This window comes from Nerophis lumbriciformis, linkage group LG13 (assembly GCF_033978685.3).
Source record: "Nerophis lumbriciformis linkage group LG13, RoL_Nlum_v2.1, whole genome shotgun sequence".
In the NCBI taxonomy this organism is placed as follows: Eukaryota; Metazoa; Chordata; class Actinopteri; order Syngnathiformes; family Syngnathidae; genus Nerophis; species Nerophis lumbriciformis.
Window position 1 is genome coordinate 22,111,673 of NC_084560.2, and position 21,066 is coordinate 22,132,738.

The following is a 21,066-nucleotide window of genomic DNA, read 5'->3' on the forward strand; positions in this document are numbered from 1 at the left end:
ATTTTTTTCTTTCCATGATGGCAGGTGAGGCCCCGCCTCATCTGCCTCTAGTGACCGCAGGTCACTGCTTGATACAATATGCTGTTATGTGCAGACTGAATGTACATCAATTTATTTGCATTCGCTGTAGTTCAATTTCCTGTATATTCAGGGAATTGTGTGGGGGAAAAATAATCCCTTCTGAGAGGAAACAAGTCAGATGTTTATTCTGGATCAGCTGGCAGAAAGGCCTTTTTATATAAATCAATGGCTGCCTCGCATTTGAAAGCAGACGCGCAGTGCTGCCACCTAGCGGCCAACGCCTCCAGCCTATACTACGATACTAGTTTAATATTCTACAATAAAACGCTCCTACAAGCTCGGGAATCCGTCTAAAAGCGGTGTTGTATAACTGTGTGGCTACGTGGGAGGGCTCCTTCATTTTCAGTCGTGGTGGGGTTTTTTTTTTCCCGAGTGGGCCGAGCTTTGTGGACTCCTCCTGCCGTGTGAAGTTGAGATGTTGTAGGCACACACACACACACACACACACACACGCACACACGCGTAGACTGGAGCTTCCCGGCGGCTGGATGATGCCACGATGGGGAGAGGTGTGGAACACCGTCGTGGACGATTTTAGGATAGGATATCACAACTAACGTCGACTAACCACCGACTTTCACGGAACATGTCGCTACCTTTTCAGTGAAGACGACCAGCGTCACCTCCATCAGCCGTCGTCTGCTTTCTCCCCCCCGGTGAGGAGCCTCCTCCTCGGGCGGTCTTCGTGGATCTCTCGCCGCGGTGCTCCTTGGCGGTCATTGTAGTCCCCACCCCTCCAAAAAAAAAAGCGAGTGTTTTGTTCTTTCTATATTTTTGTGGAGGTGCGGGGTGAAGTTCGGGCGATGCTGTTATGGCCACCTCCCGGGCTGCAAAGTGTGCGAAGAGTGAGAAGTTGGACGAAGCGCAGGCTTTGGCCAAAAGCTGCGCGGGTCGACCCGACTTCCTGCCTTGTGACGGACTCTCCATCTGCGCCACACACAGCCATGGGAAGTGCTTCAAGCTGCACTGGTGCTGCCACCTGGGATGGTGCCATTGTGAGTTGGTCGTCTTTTTGTCACGTATTTGTATATATTTTGCAAATATATATATTTTTTAATTGATTTTTACCGTTAAAATCATAGGCGCCGATCTACATGTCTGCCAGTGGGTGCTCGATGTGTGTGTGTACTAGGGTTGACCCAATACCAATATTTTGGTACCAGTACCAAAAGTATTTCGGTACTTTTCGGTACTTTTTTAAATAAATGAATTGATTAACGTGGACCCCGATTTAAACAAGTTGAAAAACTTATTCAGGTGTTACCATTTAGTGGTTGTACGGAATATGTACTGTACTGTCATGCAATCTACTAATAAAAGTTTCAATCAATCAAAGGGGACCACAAAAAAAAGTAATTATTGGCTTTATTTTAACAAAAAAATCTTAGGGTACAAGTGTTTCTTATTGCAAGTTCGTCCTTAAATAAAATAGTGAACATACAAGACAACTTGTCTTTTAGTAGTAAGTAAACAAAGGATCCTAATTTAGTCTGCTGACATATGCAGTAACATATTGTGTCATTTATCATTCTATTATTTTGTTAACATTATTAAGGACAAGTGGTAGAAAATTAATTCTGCTTACTTTTTTCTATTATAATTTAAAAATCACTTCTTCTTCTCTTGTTTGATACTTTACATTAGTTTTGGATGATACCACAAATTCAGGTATCAATCCGATACCAAGTAGTTACAGGATCATACATTGGTCATATTCAAAGTCCTCATGTGTCCAGGGACATATTTCCTGAGTTTGTAAACATAATCCATCCATCCATTTTCTACCGCTCGTCCCGTTCGAGGTCGCGGGGGGTGCTGGAGCCTATCTCAGCTGCATTCGGGCAGAAGGCGGAGTACACCTTGGACAAGTTGCCACCTCATCGCAGGGCCAACACGGATAGACAGACAACATTCACACTCACATTCACACACTAGGGCCAATTTTAGTGTTGGGAGGAAGCCGGAGTACCCGGAGGGAACCCACGCAGTCACGGGGAGAACATGCAAACTCCACACAGAAAGATCCCGAGCGCAGGATTGAACCCAGGATCTACTAACCTCTCTACCACCGTGCTGCCAACATAATATACATTTTTAAAAACAAAAGAAGATTTTGTGATGTTAAAAAATATCGACGTAATCATTGTAGTATCGACTAGATACGCTATTGTACGTGGTATCATTACAGTGGATGTTAGGTATAGATCCACCAATGGCTTTTGTTTATATTGTTGCATCCTGGAAGAGTTGGTGCTGCAGGGAATTTGTTCTTTATTTATTTTTATTTAGCCTTTATTTAACCAGGTAAAAATCCCATTGAGATCAAAGATCTCTTTTCCAAGGGAGACTTGGCCAAGAGGGCAGCAGCAAGGTTACATTAAAAAACAGTAAACAACACATAAAACATCACATTTACAACATTAAAACTTGCTCACATGACACATGTGCATACAGACAAGGTAGACTGCAATCCTTTCACAGAAGCTTTAAACTCATTCAATGTAACAAAGGTTTGAAATTTAATATTTGTATGTAGGTTATTCCAAGCCTTCGGTGCTGAAAACCTAAATGCTTTCTTGCCCAGTTCAGTTCTTACTTTGGGGACGACAAATTGCAGAACATTCATTGAACGAAGATTGTGACTTCCTTGTTTCTTTGTTAAAAGACAAGACAGATAAGATGTTCTGTAGTGTTTATGTTGTGTTGCGGTGCAAATATTCTTCCAAAATGTGTTTGTCGTTGTTGTTTAGTGTGGTTTCACTATATGGCACATGTTTATGACAGTGTTGGCGTTGTTCACAATGCCACCCTTAGTGTGACATGTATGGCTGTTGAGTCAGTATGACCTTCATTCGCTCGTATGCGGTGTGTTCAAAGTCAAGATTATTGTGTCATTAGTTCATTATCGGGCATATTGAAATCTTTGTTAGACTTTTTTAATTATAGATTACTTGATTTGTGACTTTTTTATTATGTATAACGGACCAAACTCGCCACAAAATTAACAACAAAAAGATTGATTTTTCAAAAATTATTTAAAAGGTTAAAAGTTGCCATCAATCCCACGTGGGTACTTGGCATTGTCCGTGGGTACTCGGCGCCTATGCATTTGACAATCATACTTTGCTCACTCAGACCCTTCATACATCCACTCATCCACACACTCACATGCACGCTTGAGGAGAGAGGTGCACTTGGGCTTTAACAACTCAAGCTTTTACAGTATAGACATTATTAGAAAAAAGTACCCAGATATTGTGTATATATCCATCCATCCTGCACTGGCTCAGGATCAGCAGACGATCCAGACCATAGCAAGATGGATGAATATTCCTCGACATCAAGGATCCTCAGGAAGTGATCACTAGATCACCTCCCGGGGACCTCTCCACCGTTCACACAGAAGAAGAAAGTCACATTTTCGTGACTCAATCAGATGCAAAAAAATTAAAAAGTCACCAGAAAAAGCAAGTAAACCGTGACAAAACCATATCAAAGGTGACACAAAAAAGCAATAGTAGTGTGGGAACAATACAAAAAATAATAACAATAATAAACAAGGAATAAAACTACAAAAAAGATACGGCAATTTTTAAAAATGTCTATAAGTTATGATTAAATATATGTCAGTAAAGGCTTCCAGGTTAGTTCCCATTTATTCATATTTGTAGAGTTTATTATTTATGTATTTGTATATTTATTACATGTATTTGTATATTTATTGTGTTTGCATGAACAAGGGATGTGAAAAGTGTGTGCACCCCTCAAAATATAATAAGAAACCAGATTTTCAGTTTTCAGTTCACACCATCTTTTGTTTATTCTCACTGTAGGAACTACAATTCTGTTTTTTTGCCTTAATTACTGAAGTTATTTTAGCAAGTTTGAAAACAAATTTTTTTTTCTTTGTTTCAGTCAAGCTGCTGCACTTTCCTGACACTTTTAAAGCAATGGAAACCTTATTTATGTGACCAAATTTGTTTTATCAGCACCATTCCACGAAATCGGTGCCACTTGGTTGTTGAAACGTTTTCAAAATAAACCTACCGTATTTTCCGGACTATAAGCCTCTGCTTTTTTCCCAAACTTTGAACCCTGCGGCTAATACAAAGGTGCGGCTAATCTATGGATTTTTATTCGATAACGGCTAAATTATGGAATGGATTAAGCCAGGGGTGTCAAACTCATTTTAGCTCAGGGGCCTCATGGAGGAACGGGTAAAATCATGGCATAATAACTTAAAAATACAACTATGACAACTTCAGATTTCTTTCTTTGTTTTACTTTGGTCCAAAATAGAACAAGGACATTCTGAAAATGTACACATCACAAGTAATACTGTTGACAAAACACTTCAACTTAGTAAAAAATTCTGAGGAAAAAAATTGGTGCAGTTTCAAAAACACCATTTAGAACACAATGAAATTAGACTTAATCTCAGTGTATCTACAAACCAATTAAAGTTGAAGTCACAGCCCATCTATGATTGAACAAAAACAAAATGAAGCATAAATAAAAACGCTTCTTTGTACCAACTACCTCATTTGTAATTTCCATTATTAACTTTGTTTAAATTTGCACTGAAGAAAATCATTTTTCACAGAACTATATCAATTGTGCAGTGTCTCATGCAGCATTTTAAGTGAGGTTACCAATTGTTTATTTTACTCCTCTTTGTTTTACGTTGGGTCAATGGGGAGGAGTTGCAGCCCCACTTTACCGTGTACCTCTTGCTTGGCATACTTGCTCGCCCCGATATAAACTATTTGCTTGCCTAACAAATTTGCTATTGTCCAATGGACACTTTTAGAACAGCAGTTTCTTTAATTTAAAAATGCAGCTCAATTTTACACTTAGCAAACTCATCTCGCAGGCCGGATTGAACCTGTTTGCGGGCCTGATCCGACCCGCGGGCCGCAGGTTTGACATCCCTGGATTAAGCAAATAAATCAAACAATGTACTAAAATGATGAACTTTAAGAAACTGTTCAAACTCAAAGTGTTTACAAAGTAAAAGGAAGGAGAATCCAGATAAACATTTTTGAACATTATAAAAAAGGAGAACATCTTACTAATCTTATAAAGATTGAATAAAGACATCAATGACTTCTGTTTTGTTTTTTACTGCCATGTTACGGGCACCGTTTGGCAACAATTAAGGTATAAAAATAAATATTTACAGAATCGTTCTATATAAATATCTAATTTCACAACATACAGGTATGTATCTACAGTGCGGCTAGGCTAATATATATAAACACATTTTTTTCTTCAAAAATGTTGTGGGTGTGGCTTATAGTCCGGAAAATACGGTACATTTTTGTCTTTTTTCAACTCTATCTGATTATACGTAAAGGCCTGGTTCACACTGCAGGTCAATTCCCATATGAGACCTGTATCGGATTTTGTCACGTCAATGTGAACAGTGCAATCCTGAATTTTTCAAATCCGACCAGGCTATTTTCGGAATAGGATATAAATCGATATATGATAGGATAGACTTTTATTTATCCCACAATGGGGAAATTAAGTTGTTGCAGTGCAGGTTTTTACATACAGGAGCAGAAGTAAAACGTAATGAAAAACGCTCTGGTCTAATTATCCAAACAGAAATGTCATCAAAAAGTGATAAGCGTTTCAATTATTCGCCAAAATAGAAGGTTGCAAAAAACAGGCAAAAACAATGTTTCAGGAACTCACTTCTGTGTTCCACCATTCCCGCCTGTGTCTCTGACTGCTTGCTCTTCGGAGCAGACATCGAAGCAAATGCCCCTTAAACTGTGAGAGTCAAAATGCTTGCCCTCTTCCCTCTCAATCTTCTGCATGCAATAAGTTCAGAAAATGTGGACTTCAATTGCACAAAATCCTTGAAATTGACACAAATGCGCCAGTACTGGAGACAGACTAGAATAAGAGCAATGTTTACTACCGGATGCAGGTTAGTGTGCGCTCACATATATAAAAATATTGGATTTGACAAAAAAATCCGAATTGACCATCCTTCCGTGCAGTGTGAACATAGCCATATTAAACTACTCAAAATGTGTATTGGCCCATCTCAGGTACAAGGTTCCAATGAAAAAGATGACAAATTTGAGTAACAGGAGTGAGTTTTTAGCTTAGAATTAGCAAATACAATAAATATAGCCACGTGACATTTATGCTAATAGCATGTTAACATTAAGGACATTAGAATGTTTAAACACAAGAGTATATTGTAAAAATAAGCAATTTACCATAATTTCCAGACTATAAACCACTACTTTTTTTCCCACCTGTGCTTTATACAATGCAGCGACTAATTTATGGATTTTCCGTGTTCAAAGGCTTCACATGCCTCCATTATATTTAGCTTTGTTACATCAGACCAATGTGATTGTCAAGGTGGACCAATGAAAATGTTCATATTAAATTAAACACACTCACACAATCATTCGGTCAGCCATTTAGCACGTTATGAACTCACCATCACCTTGGAGAGGCCTCAACGAAATGCACACAATGCAGCCCCAAAAGCCAAAGACGATCGAGCCGCATTGTATGCCTTGTTACAGGCGCCTGTGTAAATATTTAATGTTTCAAAATGTACACCTGCAGCTTAATGACTAGTGCGGTCAATATATGTACAAAGTCAAAGCTGTCCAAACATTAGGGGGTGCGCTCTGCAGCCTGGAAATTACGGTATAGTAACAGAATTGTGCTGAGATTTTAACACCCTCCAGTCATAAGGGAAATATGATCAAATGTACAGGAAATTAAATAAGTGAACTTACTTTTGGGTTTTCCGTGGCCTACAAAGGGTCTGTCTGAATGATGCAACTTCCTGTGGCCCATGTGACTTTGTAGAAAATGTTAAAAAATGTTTGATGCAGTTAGGGTAATAGGACTGGGAACAGGACAAAAGTGTGTGAATTTGGACGACCATATTTTTCTAGGAAATACATTTAAAGTATAGTTAGGATAAAAAGTGACACAAATACTGTGTGTAACAATATAACAATTCTTAAGGATTGAAATCATTATGTTTCATGGTAAAGTCAAATTTTAGAAAGTAGAGATAGGCAACACATGCTTGTTTTCCGGTGTTTAAGGTAGTTTAAATTAATCTTTTAAATTGTACAGTGTTGGTGTTTATGAAAGATGCAATCAGATCAATATGCAAGACACTTTTCTTAATAATAATGCTTGGGTAGATTTAATACTGTCAGGGATGTTTCAATTTAACAGTGTGTGTATTACTATTGGCAATCTCAGGACATCAAAATCAGTGACACGGTTGGTAGGCAACAAGATTCAGAAGCAAAAATTCTGCTTTTAAAACTAGGAATGTAGGATTGTAGACAACCGCAATGTATCCCACTGGACATGATCCTTTTTTTTTTTTTTACGACGCAATACATTGCACAGTACAAAGATTTTCACGAGTAATACCTTCCAAAAAGTTCAGACCAAGACCGAATTGTACAAAAAAATTAAAACAAATCAGTTGCCAGTTGTCAGTATGATTTAGTGCAGACTACAACCACTATAAGACACATTCAAAAAAAAAAAAAAATCTGTCACATGGTTGACATTCTTGAAATGGCTTTCTTTATAATGTTGTTCATGGACTTCGTTATCATTTATTCAAAGTAAACGGAATGCATTCATAGCGTCTGTTTAAATGTCATGATGTAATGTAATATATGTATATATAGGGATGATATTTGATAAGAAATGATCGAGTTCGAGCCTATTATCAAATCCTCTTATTGAACCGATTCCTTATTGATTCTCTTATCGAGTCCAGATAGGTTGTTGTATATGGAAAAAAACACACAATATTTGGTTTAACAAATCACTTCACATTCTCTACTGCTCGCTACTATAATATTACCATATCTGAGTTATTGTGCATACAGTAAATTTGGGGAAATAACTACAAATGTGAGCTACATTCGTTAACCGTGTTACAAAAAAAAAAAATTAGACTGATACATAATGTTGGATATAGAGAACATACAAACACTTTATTTATTGAGTCAAAAATATTAAAGTTTGATGATTTGGTAAAATTGCAAACAGCTAAAATGATGTGGAATTAAATGATGGAATGGATTAAGTAAAGAAGTTAAACATTGTACTGATATGATCCAGTTTAAGAGGTTGTTCAAATGAATAGTGCTTACAAAGTACAAAGAAAAAGAATTATGAAAAATACTTTCAACCTTATTGAAAATAAGATATTCTTCATCTCAGTATATTAATAATGACTGAATTAATTAATTACATATTACAAAACTGTTGTTTATACTAATTCACAGATATTTTATTATAAAAAGGTCAGTAAATGATGTATATATTTGTAAACGCTATGAAGTGGGAAAGGGGTAGGATTAATAAGCTTTACTTCTTCCTACTCCTGTAAAGTGAAATGATATGAAACTGTGATGTATTATACTGTAAGTGTGTTCATGTTCCAAATAAACTAAAGAAACAAAGAAAGCACTACAGACTTGCAAACTCTGTCGTGGTGTAGGCTACAAGATAACATTAACGTTATCAGACACATACAAAAAGGCTCATGTTAAAGTTACCGTTAGCCACTGATTATGCTTAGGTAACGTTAGTCTAGCTAACATTACTGCAGTCCTGGTTGACATAAGAGGTAACGTTACTACAAGTGAGCAGATATGGAAATTAACCGGCAACAGTTAACGTTAGTTACTCACCGGCGTCACCGCCACTGTAGCTGGGACTTGGGCAGCTGGTAGAAGAAGAGGGGCGTTCTTCGTCGTCTCTGCCGCTGCTTCAAAACGTGTCGAAGACACGACCCGCTTGTTGTGCTTCCCCCCCTTACACGAGAGCGAAGCTTGGCAATAATTGCATATTGCCGCTTCCTCGTTTTTTGGGGTGAAATGAAGCCATGCCTTGGAGCGCTTTTTCCGGTCCATTTTTTTCCTGCTTTCCCCATCTGCGCCTAATGACTGAGCCACGTGACGTCATTTCTTGTGATGTACCACGGGGCATTTCTTGTCGGGACGGGATTCGTTCCCAGGGATTCGAATAAAGAACCAACTCTTTTTCTTTAATATAGTGGTCTCGATAACGGGTACCGGTTCTCAAAAAGGGATTTGAGTCCAAGGACTCTGTTCTTTTCTTATCGAACAACCAGGAAAACCGGTTTCGAGCATCATCCCTATATATATATATATATATATATATATATATATATATATATATATTTATATATATATATATATATATGCGCAAGACACTTCACCCTTGCTCCTGATGGGTAGTGGTTAGGGCCTTGCATGGCAGCTCCCGCCATCAATGTGTGATATATAATATATATATATATATATATACACACGTTTGGTCAGGAAAAAACACCGGCTAGTTCATCCCTACAAGCCTGTTTCGCAGGTTTCCCTGCTCTTCAGGGGATTTTATTGTGTCTGTGGTTGGTAGGGGGGTCGGGGGTGGTGGCCATTGTAACAATGGCCACACCCCCATGTAAAGTACCTTATATATATATATATATATATATATATATGTAACAACCACAGACACTTCAATAAAATCCCCTGCGAAACAGGCTTGTAGGGATGAAATAGCCTCTGTTTTTTCCTGACCTAACATATATTCCGCTCTACCCCGGTATTTTATTTTTTTATTTTTTTGAGCACTGTATAACAGATAAACCACAGAAACCTTGACTATATATGTATATATATATATATACATACATATGTATATATATAAATTCATATATATATATATATATATATATATATATATATATATACATACATATATATATATATATATATATATATATATATATATATATATGTGTGTATGTATATATATACACCTGTGTGTATGTGTTGGATTTAATATGTGTATTTGTTATGTGTATATGTATTTATGGCGGACTTACCTGGGACTTTAAGATGGGCGGGGCTACCACTGACAGGTGACCATGTCGGTAGCTTTAAAAATGGCGTCATTGTTTCGTTTGTAAAAACAGCGTGCTTCATCACCAGCATACCCCACTGGTAAGATCATTTGTTATGTCCGCTTTGCTTTGTTAGATCAGCTGAATTATTGTTTAAATTCCATGCTTGCCTGCTTCCTTGCTTTTCTGTTTGTTGTAAGTCCGCTGTGTCCGCAGCGCTTGTTGTGCGGCGGACTTGCTGCGTCACAACCAGGGCAAACACTCACTATTTAGTCTTTGAACAACATTGGCAAAATTAACAGTAATGTGTGGATTGAAATCTGCTGGATTAGATTGTTGTCACGTTGCGTGTGTCCAGCTGCATTTCGAAGGTTTGAGTTAAGAATACCGGCACTTTACTTCCTGGTTTGGCTGATGGGATTTGTAGTTCTTTTATGTAGTTCTGCTCATATGTGTAATGTGTGCCTCAAACAGAGCGCCGGTGTTTTATGTCTTTTTAATATGATTGTCCATGAACCATAGAGACATTATAAATAATTCTGATCACATTTAAAACATTATATGACATAAATTAATGGTGATAATAAAATGTAATGCTAAAATTAATAAGTTAGGATAAAATCACAGTGATTGATAATATGTCATATCATGGTTGACAACATTATGGTTCAGTTGATGAATTCATGTTTATTATTTACATTATGATGATTCAAGATAGATACATTGTTTTATGTTCATGTTTACTTGTAGGTTATTACCTGCTTCTGCTTCTGCTTCTGCTGCTGCTGCTGCTGCTGCTGCTGCTACTGTTTCTGCAATAGTACCAAATAAAACAAGCAAACGAGTGCAGTGCGAGTAATTCCTTTCATGCTGAGTGACGACCCCTATTCAGAGGGCCAATACGGAAAAAACTGAACAGTAATAACCACCGGGTTGGATGAGATTGGAATTTACCTACAAATCCCCCGATGAGTTTTAAGCCTTGAAGAGGAATAAATAACTCTCCAAGCGAAACAACACTGTGTCCACCTAACAATTGACCAAAGGAGAACCACCAGTTGGAGGGAAAGGACCCTGCTGGTGAAACCAAACCCCGGTCAGATAAAGAATAAGGAAAATGGACACACAGGAACTTGAAGCCCTCAGAGGAATGCGCTCTGCTGCGCAATCCTCCTTCACCAAGAGGGCCAATAAGCTTGCCTCCAGAGTCAAACTGTTAGGAGAGAGAGCCCTGATTGACGAGCTGAGGATCCTTGAGGTGGACTATGAGAGGGTCAGTGATGCAGGAGATGACTATGCTGAAGCCCTCAATGCGGTGAACGGAACCGAGGATGAAGAGGACAAGGCAAAAGAAGAAGCAGCCTGCATAGCGGAGAAGACAGCTGAGTGCCTCCGTAAATACACAGACACCGTTGAGCTCATTCAAGAAAGAATCTGGACTAAGTTCGCAGCAGATGACATCGGAGAATGTGTTTCCAGTGCAGAGACTAAGATGGACCAGGTTGAGGGCTGCAACATAAAGAAGTTAAAGAGGTCTGATTTTGAGCTCACCAGACGTGGCCTGAGAGAGAGGATCGATGAGCTCGAACGAAGATGCAGGAACTGGGATGCTCTTATCTCATATGCCAACACAAAGATGCTCAAGGAGAAGGTCCGAGCTCTGTGGCGCCAAGTAAGAGACTGGGAGGATAGCTGGCGAGACCCAAGATGCACGGAGTCATCCGATGAAGATATGGATGACAAAGTCAGACAAGAAAAAAAGTCTGATAGGGTGCAGGACGTGCTCAACCCAGTCAGTTTCACAGAGCCCCCATTTAGCGGTCCCAGTCTCAAAGAGGAACTTCCTTCAGGCAGCAACACCCAAGTTGCTCCATCCAATCCTCTCCCAACAACCATCTCAGCTTCAGGTGCCAGAATTCAGGCACTTAGTGGACCAGTTGGTGGCAGCACTGGAACCACATCAAATGCCTCTAGCACACCGCTGATGACCCAGAGCGCTCCCCGAGGCATCCCTGACATGTATCCTGGAGGTTACGGCTACAGAAATCAGTTCCCCCTCGAGAGAGCACGTCTCCCCACGTTTTCTGGTGACATAACAGATTATTACCGTTGGAAGGCTGAATGGGGAGAACTGGAGCAATTGGGGAACCCACTGAGGACGGCAGGTGTAACAAGGTTCCATCTCCTAGCTAGCCTCGGTGAGAAAGTGAAGAAGGACCTAGTCTTGTCCAGCTGCGCGTCCGCTGAGGAAATGTTCCAACGCTTAGACAACAGATATGGGAATAAGGCAAGGATTGTCCAGATGATTGCGAGTGAGGTGCAAGGCCTGCCCCCTGTAAAAGGAAATAACCCTAGGAGAGCAATTGAGCTGATCCAGACGGTGGAAAGGGCCCTAAGCAACCTTCTCATCCTGGGTGAAGAGGATGTTATGAAAAATCGTCTGGTGGCACAGTCTCTGGAGAGTAAGCTACCGAACTTCCTAAAGGAGAAATGGGTGGATCACAAGAATGTGCCCACCAATGGTTTCACCCATCAGAACCATTTTGAGTGTCTTCTTCAATTCCTAAAGAGACAGGAGGTAATTCTTGAAGAGGTGGACCAGTTGGAAACGAGCCTTGCAGAAAATACTCCCTCTGAGAAACGCCCGATAGAAACTTCAGAAAAGAGGGCGAAGAAGGCTTTCTCCAGGGTCACTGCAGGTCAACGCGGGCCTCCAGCAAAGACACAATTGCAATGCTCCGTCTGTGGCGACGAAACACACACTGGAAGGCTTTTTGCTTGCAAAACCTTCAGGGACTTGGACCTGGCAAAAAGAAAGTCTCACCTAAGGACCCATGGTGTGTGCAACAGGTGCTTGAACATTCACCCCAATGATGGCCGTTGCAACTCAGGGTTCCTCTGCAGTTAAGCGGACTGCCGGCAAGACGAGGCTCACCACTACCTGCTCTGCCCCAGGTTCGCCACTCAAAGGGACGGTGGCAGCAAAGTCCCAGCGAAAGTAGTGAAAAGGCCTCTTGGCCTAACCAACCAGCAGGAAGAGTTTCTTGCAACGCTAACCCCAGAGCAGAAGACAGAGTGCAGGAAAGTCTTCTCAAACAAAACCACCACAGCAATCTGCACCAGCACTGGAAGTGTACCTAAAGAATATCCAGTACTAATGATGCTCCTCAAGGTCACTACCAACTCTGGCCATCTCATAGGAACATTGATTGACCTTGCTTCAGATACCAATTACATCACAAATACTGGAGCCAAGCGTCTCGGACTATGTGGAGAGAACATCAAATTGATTGTGCATGGAGTTGGTGGGATGCGGAGGACAATCATGACCAGGAGATACTCCCTTTGGTTGAGGGTAGAGACTCCCGAGGGAGCGGTGGGAGTGCATAAGATCATTTGCTACGGTCTGGAGAGCATTGCAGAGGTCACCCAGAAAGCCACACCACATCAACTTCAAGGGTTCTTCCCTGGTGTTGCTGCTGAAGACTTGGTCCGGCCCACCAAAATCGATCTCCTCATCAGCCACAGGGAAGGTCGCCTGGTCCCACAGCCAGTCAGGAGAAAAGGGGACCTGATCCTTTGGGATGGCCCACTTGGAAAGACGGTCGCTGGGACCCACCCTGACCTCCTTGAGATGGTAGATTTAATCTTCCACCAGTCTGACACTCATGTCGCGAGGTCCATGAGAACTGCCTCAAAAGTATATGAGGAGGTCCTTGTGGACTCAAGCAATCCGAACACCGAGTTCACAAAGGGAGAGACAACTGTTGGAGTGGAGAAGATCTTGGAGGCAGGAGGGTTCTCTCTAAAACCCTGGGTCTTCTCTGGCCAAAGTGGGAGGGGGGGAACCCAGAGCAGTCCCCAGCTTGGCTGTCCGAGCACGCCGAACATCCTCACCCTCCCAAATCAGATGCAAGAGGAGGACAGCAAAGCCCTCGGGGTTGGGTACAAGCCCGAGTCAGACAAGCTCCGCATCCTCGCTACAATCAACTTCTCAAAGAAGAGGGGGAAGATGAGGACTGGGCTTGATTTAAGAGAGGACGAGATTAGGAGCAGCACTCCTGAGCCGCTGAGCCGGCGCTTGCTTTTTGGCCAAATTGCCAGCCTCTATGACCCTATTGGTCTGGTCTCCCCTGCGAAACAGAAAGGGGTAATGCTCGTAAGGGAGTCCTTTCAAGAAGCAAGAAAAAATCGCCCAATGAAGGACACATGGGATGACCCACTGTCACCAGGACTCCGGGAGTCAGCAGTCAGACTTTTTGAGGAGTATGCAAGGCTCGGCCAAATAAGATTTGACCGGAGCCTCACCCCCCCTGCAGCCTTAGGCCCCCCAATTGGGGTTACATTCTCTGATGGGAGCGAAGCTTCTTACGGAGCTGTGCTTTATCTCCGCTGGGAAACCGAGCCTGGTAAGGTCATCGTGAGGCTGGTGGAGTCGAAGGCCAAGCTTACTCCTCTCGACCAGAAGGGGGATGGAGTTAAAGCTGAACTTTGTGGCGCGGTAATTGCTACTCGCTTGAGGAAGTACTTTGAGAGGCACTGCCGCATCCCAGTCGATCATTGGGTACACCTAGTAGACAGCCAGACGATCCTTGGTGCGATCCAAAAGGACAGTTATGGATATCAGACCTTCTTTGCAAATCGAATCGGAGAAATCCAGAAGGCCGGCCCAGTGGACGCTTGGAAGTGGGTTGAAGGAGACCTAAACATTGCCGATATCCTTACGAGGGGAGCGACTCCTGAGGAGTTGAACGAGGACTCGGAGTGGCAGAACGGGCCTGACTTCCTCAAGTGGCCTGAAAGCAAGTGGCCGGTGAAGACTGCAAATGAAATCGCTGCCACGGTCGCCCCAGACAGCATCAAGAAGCTTCAAAGACGCGTATTCTCTGCCGTGGTCACAAGACGACAGAAAAATGAGAGCGACATCAGAATGAAGCCTCCTGAGCCTGGCGGCCCCGGGACCACTCCACCTCTGTCTATCCCACGGGTGCGGGCCGTGGCCATTGTGCGCCTCGTTGAGCCTGGGAGGTTTAGCTCCCTCCCCAGGCTGTGCGGGACTGTTGCCTGGACTCGGCGGGCAGTGGAGGCCTGGTTAGGTGGCAGCCACCAGGCCACTGCCAATGAAAATGCAAAGCCTGGTCTTACAGCTGTTGAGAGGGCAGAGGCCTTCCATTACCTTGCCCTTGAAGCCCAGGACGGAGTTGAGTTCCGGGATGAAACTCTGGACCGACTCGTGGTCCGAAAAGATGAGGTCACGGGGCTCCTACTCTGCGGAGGACGAATTCAGTCCTGGAATGAAGGCAAGACTGCTATTCCTCTGATCCCTATGCAGTCAAGATTGGCCACATTACTAGCCCAAGAGGCTCATGAGAAGAACCACGAGGGGATTGCAGCAACTCTCCTAGGAACTCGGAGAAAAGCCTGGATCATACAGGGCCGTCGAGCAGTCAGGAGAGTTATAAATGACTGCATCCACTGCCGAAAGCAAAGAGCTAGAGTATGCCAGCAAGTGATGAGTGACCTCCCGCTGGAGCGCTCGCAAAGGGCAGGCCCATTCGAGTACACAACCCTGGATCTATTCGGCCCCTATGAAGTCAAGGACGCAGTCAAGGGGAGAGCAAGGAAGAAAGTCTGGGGAATTGTTTTCTGCTGCATGGCTTCAAGGGCAGTCCATGCCGATGTATGCGATGACCAGTCCTCAGAAAGTTTTCTGCTGGCCTACTCCCGCTTTGTTGCCCTTAGAGGTCACCCACGCAAGCTATGGTCCGACAAAGGGACGAACTTCATCGGGGCTAAACCCGCTTTGAATGAGCTCCAAAACCACTTGCGTTGTCTACAAACATCATCTGTTGAGGACATTGCAGCCAAGAATGGGACAGACTGGGCATGGTGCTTCCACCCTGCCGATGCGCCTCACCGGAATGGAGCAGCAGAAGCTGCCGTAAAACTGATAAAAAGAGCCCTAACAAGTTTGAAAGGAGCGACAGACTCTCTCACCTGGGGTGAGTTCCAGACTTTAATTTTTCAGGCAGCCAACCTGACAAATGAGCGCCCAATCGACGCTCGCGCCCAGGAGCAAGAGGAGTCAGTCGACTACATAACTCCTAACTCTCTCATCCTCGGACGATCCTCAGTGGGAGGAGACACAGATGGACTTGATCTAGTCACCCACCCTTGGCGCAGGCTAAGGAACATCCACAATTTAGTTGACAGATTCTGGGCCAAGTGGAATGAACTAGCCGGTCCAAATCTCTTTGTCCGTGAGAAGTGGCATACAAAGGAGAGAAACGTCAAAGAGGGAGACATCGTCTGGATCGCAGACCCTAATGCTATGAGAGGACAATTCCGCTTGGGCATAGTTACAGCCACAAGACCAGACAGGCATGGAGTCGTCAGGGACGTCGATGTCAAAGTTTGTGCTGGCCTTCCAACGACGAATACTGAGAGAAAAGGCAGGACAAATCAACAACTCCCGTCAACCATCATCCTGCAAAGGGATGTAAGGCGGCTGATCGTGCTGATCCCAGCAGAGGATTCGACTCCAGCTGCGACTTCATGACGCTGTCTCCCGGGGCGACTTCAAAGTTCCAGTCACTGCCCCACCCTTTGGCCAAATCAACGCCCCAAAACCCCTTAAAACTATTTGGCTGGTTGGTGTAGGCGGATCGCTGCCACCATGCCCACACAGTGCACACAGTACATATACGAAGATGAGCATCCACACTCCATTAAAAAAAAAAAAAAAAAAAAAAAAAAAAAATCATTGTAACTGGATTTTTGAATGTGTGTCACGAAGTGGGGTCTCTAGATTGTGGTGTAAGTTCCTTGCATGGGACATCAGGAACTTAAGTGGGAGGTGTTGGATTTAATATGTGTATTTGTTATGTGTATATGTATTTATGGCGGACTTACCTGGGACTTTAAGATGGGCGGGGCTACCACTGACAGGTGACCATGTCGGTAGCTTTAAAAATGGCGTCATTGTTTCGTTTGTAAAAACAGCGTGCTTCGTCACCAGCATACCCCACTGGTAAGATCATTTGTTATGTCCGCTTTGCTTTGTTAGATCAGCTGAATTATTGTTTAAATTCCATGCTTGCCTGCTTCCTTGCTTTTCTGTTTGTTGTAAGTCCGCTGTGTCCGCAGCGCTTGTTGTGCGGCGGACTTGCTGCGTCACAACCAGGGCAAACACTCACTATTTAGTCTTTGAACAACATTGGCAAAATTAACAGTAATGTGTGGATTGAAATCTGCTGGATTAGATTGTTGTCACGTTGCGTGTGTCCAGCTGCATTTCGAAGGTTTGAGTTAAGAATACCGGCACTTTACTTCCTGGTTTGGCTGATGGGATTTGTAGTTCTTTTATGTAGTTCTGCTCATATGTGTAATGTGTGCCTCAAACAGAGCGCCGGTGTTTTATGTCTTTTTAATATGATTGTCCATGAACCATAGAGACATTATAAATAATTCTGATCACATTAAAAACAGTATATGACATAAATTAATGGTGATAATAAAATGTAATGCTAAAATTAATAAGTTAGGATAAAATCACAGTGATTGATAATATGTCATATCATGGTTGACAACATTATGGTTCAGTTGATGAATTCATGTTTATTATTTACATTATGATGATTCAAGATAGATACATTGTTTTATGTTCATGTTTACTTGTAGGTTATTACCTGCTTCTGCTTCTGCTTCTGCTGCTGCTGCTGCTGCTGCTGCTGCTGCTACTGTTTCTGCAATAGTACCAAATAAAACAAGCAAACGAGTGCAGTGCGAGTAATTCCTTTCATGCTGAGTGACGACCCCTATTCAGAGGGCCAATACGGAAAAAACTGAACAGTATGTGTGTGTATATACAGGTAAAAGCCAGTAAATTAGAATATTTTGAAAAACTTGATTTATTTCAGTAATTGCATTCAAAAGGTGTAACTTGTACATTATATTTATTCATTGCACACAGACTGATGCATTCAAATGTTTATTTCATTTAATTTTGATGATTTGAAGTGGCAACAAATGAAAATCCAAAATTCCGTGTGTCACAAAATTAGAATATTACTTAAGGCTAATACAAAAAAGGGATTTTTAGAAATGTTGGCCAACTGAAAAGTATGAAAATGAAAAATATGAGCATGTACAATACTCAATACTTGGTTGGAGCTCCTTTTGCCTCAATTACTGCGTTAATGCGGCGTGGCATGGAGTCGATGAGTTTCTGGCACTGCTCAGGTGTTATGAGAGCCCAGGTTGCTCTGATAGTGGCCTTCAACTCTTCTGCGTTTTTGGGTCTGGCATTCTGCATCTTCCTTTTCACAATACCCCACAGATTTTCTATGGGGCTAAGGTCAGGGGAGTTGGCGGGCCAATTTAGAACAGAAATACCATGGTCCGTAAACCAGGCACGGGTAGATTTTGCGCTGTGTGCAGGCGCCAAGTCCTGTTGGAACTTGAAATCTCCATCTCCATAGAGCAGGTCAGCAGCAGGAAGCATGAAGTGCTCTAAAACTTGCTGGTAGACGGCTGCGTTGACCCTGGATCTCAGGAAACAGAGTGGACCGACACCAGCTGGACTGCTGCTGAGTGGTCCAAAGTCATGTTTTCTGACGAAAGCAAATTTTGCATTTCCTTTGGAAATCGAGGTCCCAGAGTCTGGAGGAAGACAGGAGAGGCACAGGATCCACGTTGCCTGAAGTCTAGTGTAAAGTTTCCACCATCAGTGATGGTTTGGGGTGCCATGTCATCTGCTGGTGTCGGTCCACTCTGTTTCCTGAGATCCAGGGTCAACGCAGCCGTCTACCAGCAAGTTTTAGAGCACTTCATGCTTCCTGCTGCTGACCTGCTCTATGGAGATGGAGATTTCAAGTTCCAACAGGACTTGGCGCCTGCACACAGCGCAAAATCTACCCGTGCCTGGTTTACGGACCATGGTATTTCTGTTCTAAATTGGCCCGCCAACTCCCCTGACCTTAGCCCCATAGAAAATCTGTGGGGTATTGTGAAAAGGAAGATGCAGAATGCCAGACCCAAAAACGCAGAAGAGTTGAAGGCCACTATCAGAGCAACCTGGGCTCTAATAACACCTGAGCAGTGCCAGAAACTCATCAACTCCATGCCACGCCGCATTAACGCAGTAATTGAGGCAAAAGGAGCTCCAACCAAGTATTGAGTATTGTGCATGCTCATATTTTTCATTTTCATACTTTTCAGTTGGCCAACATTTCTAAAAATCCCTTTTTTGTATTAGCCTTAAGTAATATTCTAATTTTGTGACACGGAATTTTGGATTTTCATTTGTTGCCACTTCAAATCATCAAAATTAAATGAAATAAACATTTGAATGCATCAGTCTGTGTGCAATGAATAAATATAATGTACAAGTTACACCTTTTGAATGCAATTACTGAAATAAATCAAGTTTTTCAAAATATTCTAATTTACTGGCTTTTACCTGTATATATGCGTATATGTTATACAGTGTGTGTGTGTGTGTGTGTGTGTGTGTAGATATAGCTTGTCATCCACCACAGCTGCAAAATCCTTGAAAATTCATATTGAAAGTGCTTGAAAATGGTTTATATTGGACCTTGAGTAGGACGGATGATTGCTTATCGTCTTCTGTAAAGGCAATACAAGACTGGATTTTTGGATGTCATCAGAATTAGATTGTTCAGTTGTACCACATGCCTTGAGTGTTTTGTGTATATTAAGTACACAGCACAGCTTTAATAAAAAACATTTTCCAACATTCTATATAATTATGAACCCCATTTCAAAGTGTTAGAGCCCTGGAGGTTTAGTGTCTCATCAGACACGAACACACACTGTAGCTGTGCTTCCTAAAGCACATTCAGTGTATGTACCAGAGGAAAATGGTACATACTGTAAGTTGTTAATTATTGAATTCTGGAGGATCTACACGCGTAAAGATAAATGTTTTACAGCTGTAGTTTAAGGTCCCGTTTACACTAAGCCGGTTATCCAGGGTAAATTCCACCTAACATTATCCTTGTCCACACACACACACAATGGTCGTTTAAGACCCCCTCCTCACTCCGTCCGCCGGTGCAACGCGGAAAATGCGCACGCAATGCGGAAAATGCGCACGTCATAGTCACCTCAAGTGTTGCTTTGTGTGCAAGTTCTTAAATTAAAAATTTAACTTATCTGAACAATATCAAGTGTTGTGGTCTTTCAATGAACTGGAATCCAGTGTGCTGTGGGGCCCTATTGTAGTGAATCACACCTGAGACATCATAAATTAATAAAATCTTTATTAGACACGTAAACAATGTGATAAAGAACATTTGACAACAATCTAGGGATCTAGATATCTGGTCAAGACACTCCTCACTCTTTTGCCTTTACCTTCATTGTCGTTTTTGGTGACTTTATATACTCTGGACCTAGACGTTGAGTCCGCGACATACATGGCGGACAATAACTGATACAGTCTGCTTTGCCAGTCCAAAAGCATTCAATATTCTTCCCTCGACGGCCAGGTAGTACAAAGCACAAGCTACCTTTTTTATCACATCCACGGGAGCCCACATTTTTGTTGTCTCTACGTCGACAAATGGACAGAGTTTTTCGGTAAGTAGAATCACAGCTGACCTGGACATTCGAAAGTTCTCTTGCCGTCTGAGATGTGTTGTATCTGAAATAGCTGCAATCGCGCGTTTTCTTCTCTTAAGGTATTCATGTGTGATTTCCACAAGCTGTACATGTAGAAGAATGAGAAACACGGCATGTCTTGAGGACTCGCCTCCATCTTTCCAGTGGTTAGCTCCGTTGTTATGAAGCTGGCTGTGACGCGTTCTTTCTGATGTCACTTCCTGTGTGGGGTGCGGTCTTTATGACTTCCCTTCCTCTCCGAAGTAGGTTTGTAAACGATCAATGAATCCATACAAAGATGGAGATTCAAGAAATACACGACGCGCTTACCTGTGTAAAAAATTACCCAGGGAGGGTTACCTTAAACACTGGTTTAGTGTGGCTGAAATGGGGCTTAGGCTAAATAATTATTAGTTTGA

General features: G+C 42.3%; 1 protein-coding gene across 1 annotated transcript in view; it reads left to right on the forward strand.

Moving 5' to 3' along the window:
• Nucleotides 1–534: 534 nt before the first annotated feature.
• LOC133613745 (UPF0524 protein C3orf70 homolog B) overlaps nt 535–21,066 on the forward strand; it is a 55,974-nt gene continuing 35,442 nt past the window's right edge. The window contains exons 1-2 of the mRNA XM_061971505.1: nt 535–590; nt 686–1,076. Of these exons, the coding sequence (XP_061827489.1) occupies nt 893–1,076 (184 nt within the window). The 5' untranslated portion in view covers nt 535–590; nt 686–892. The remainder of the gene's footprint in view (nt 591–685; nt 1,077–21,066) is intronic.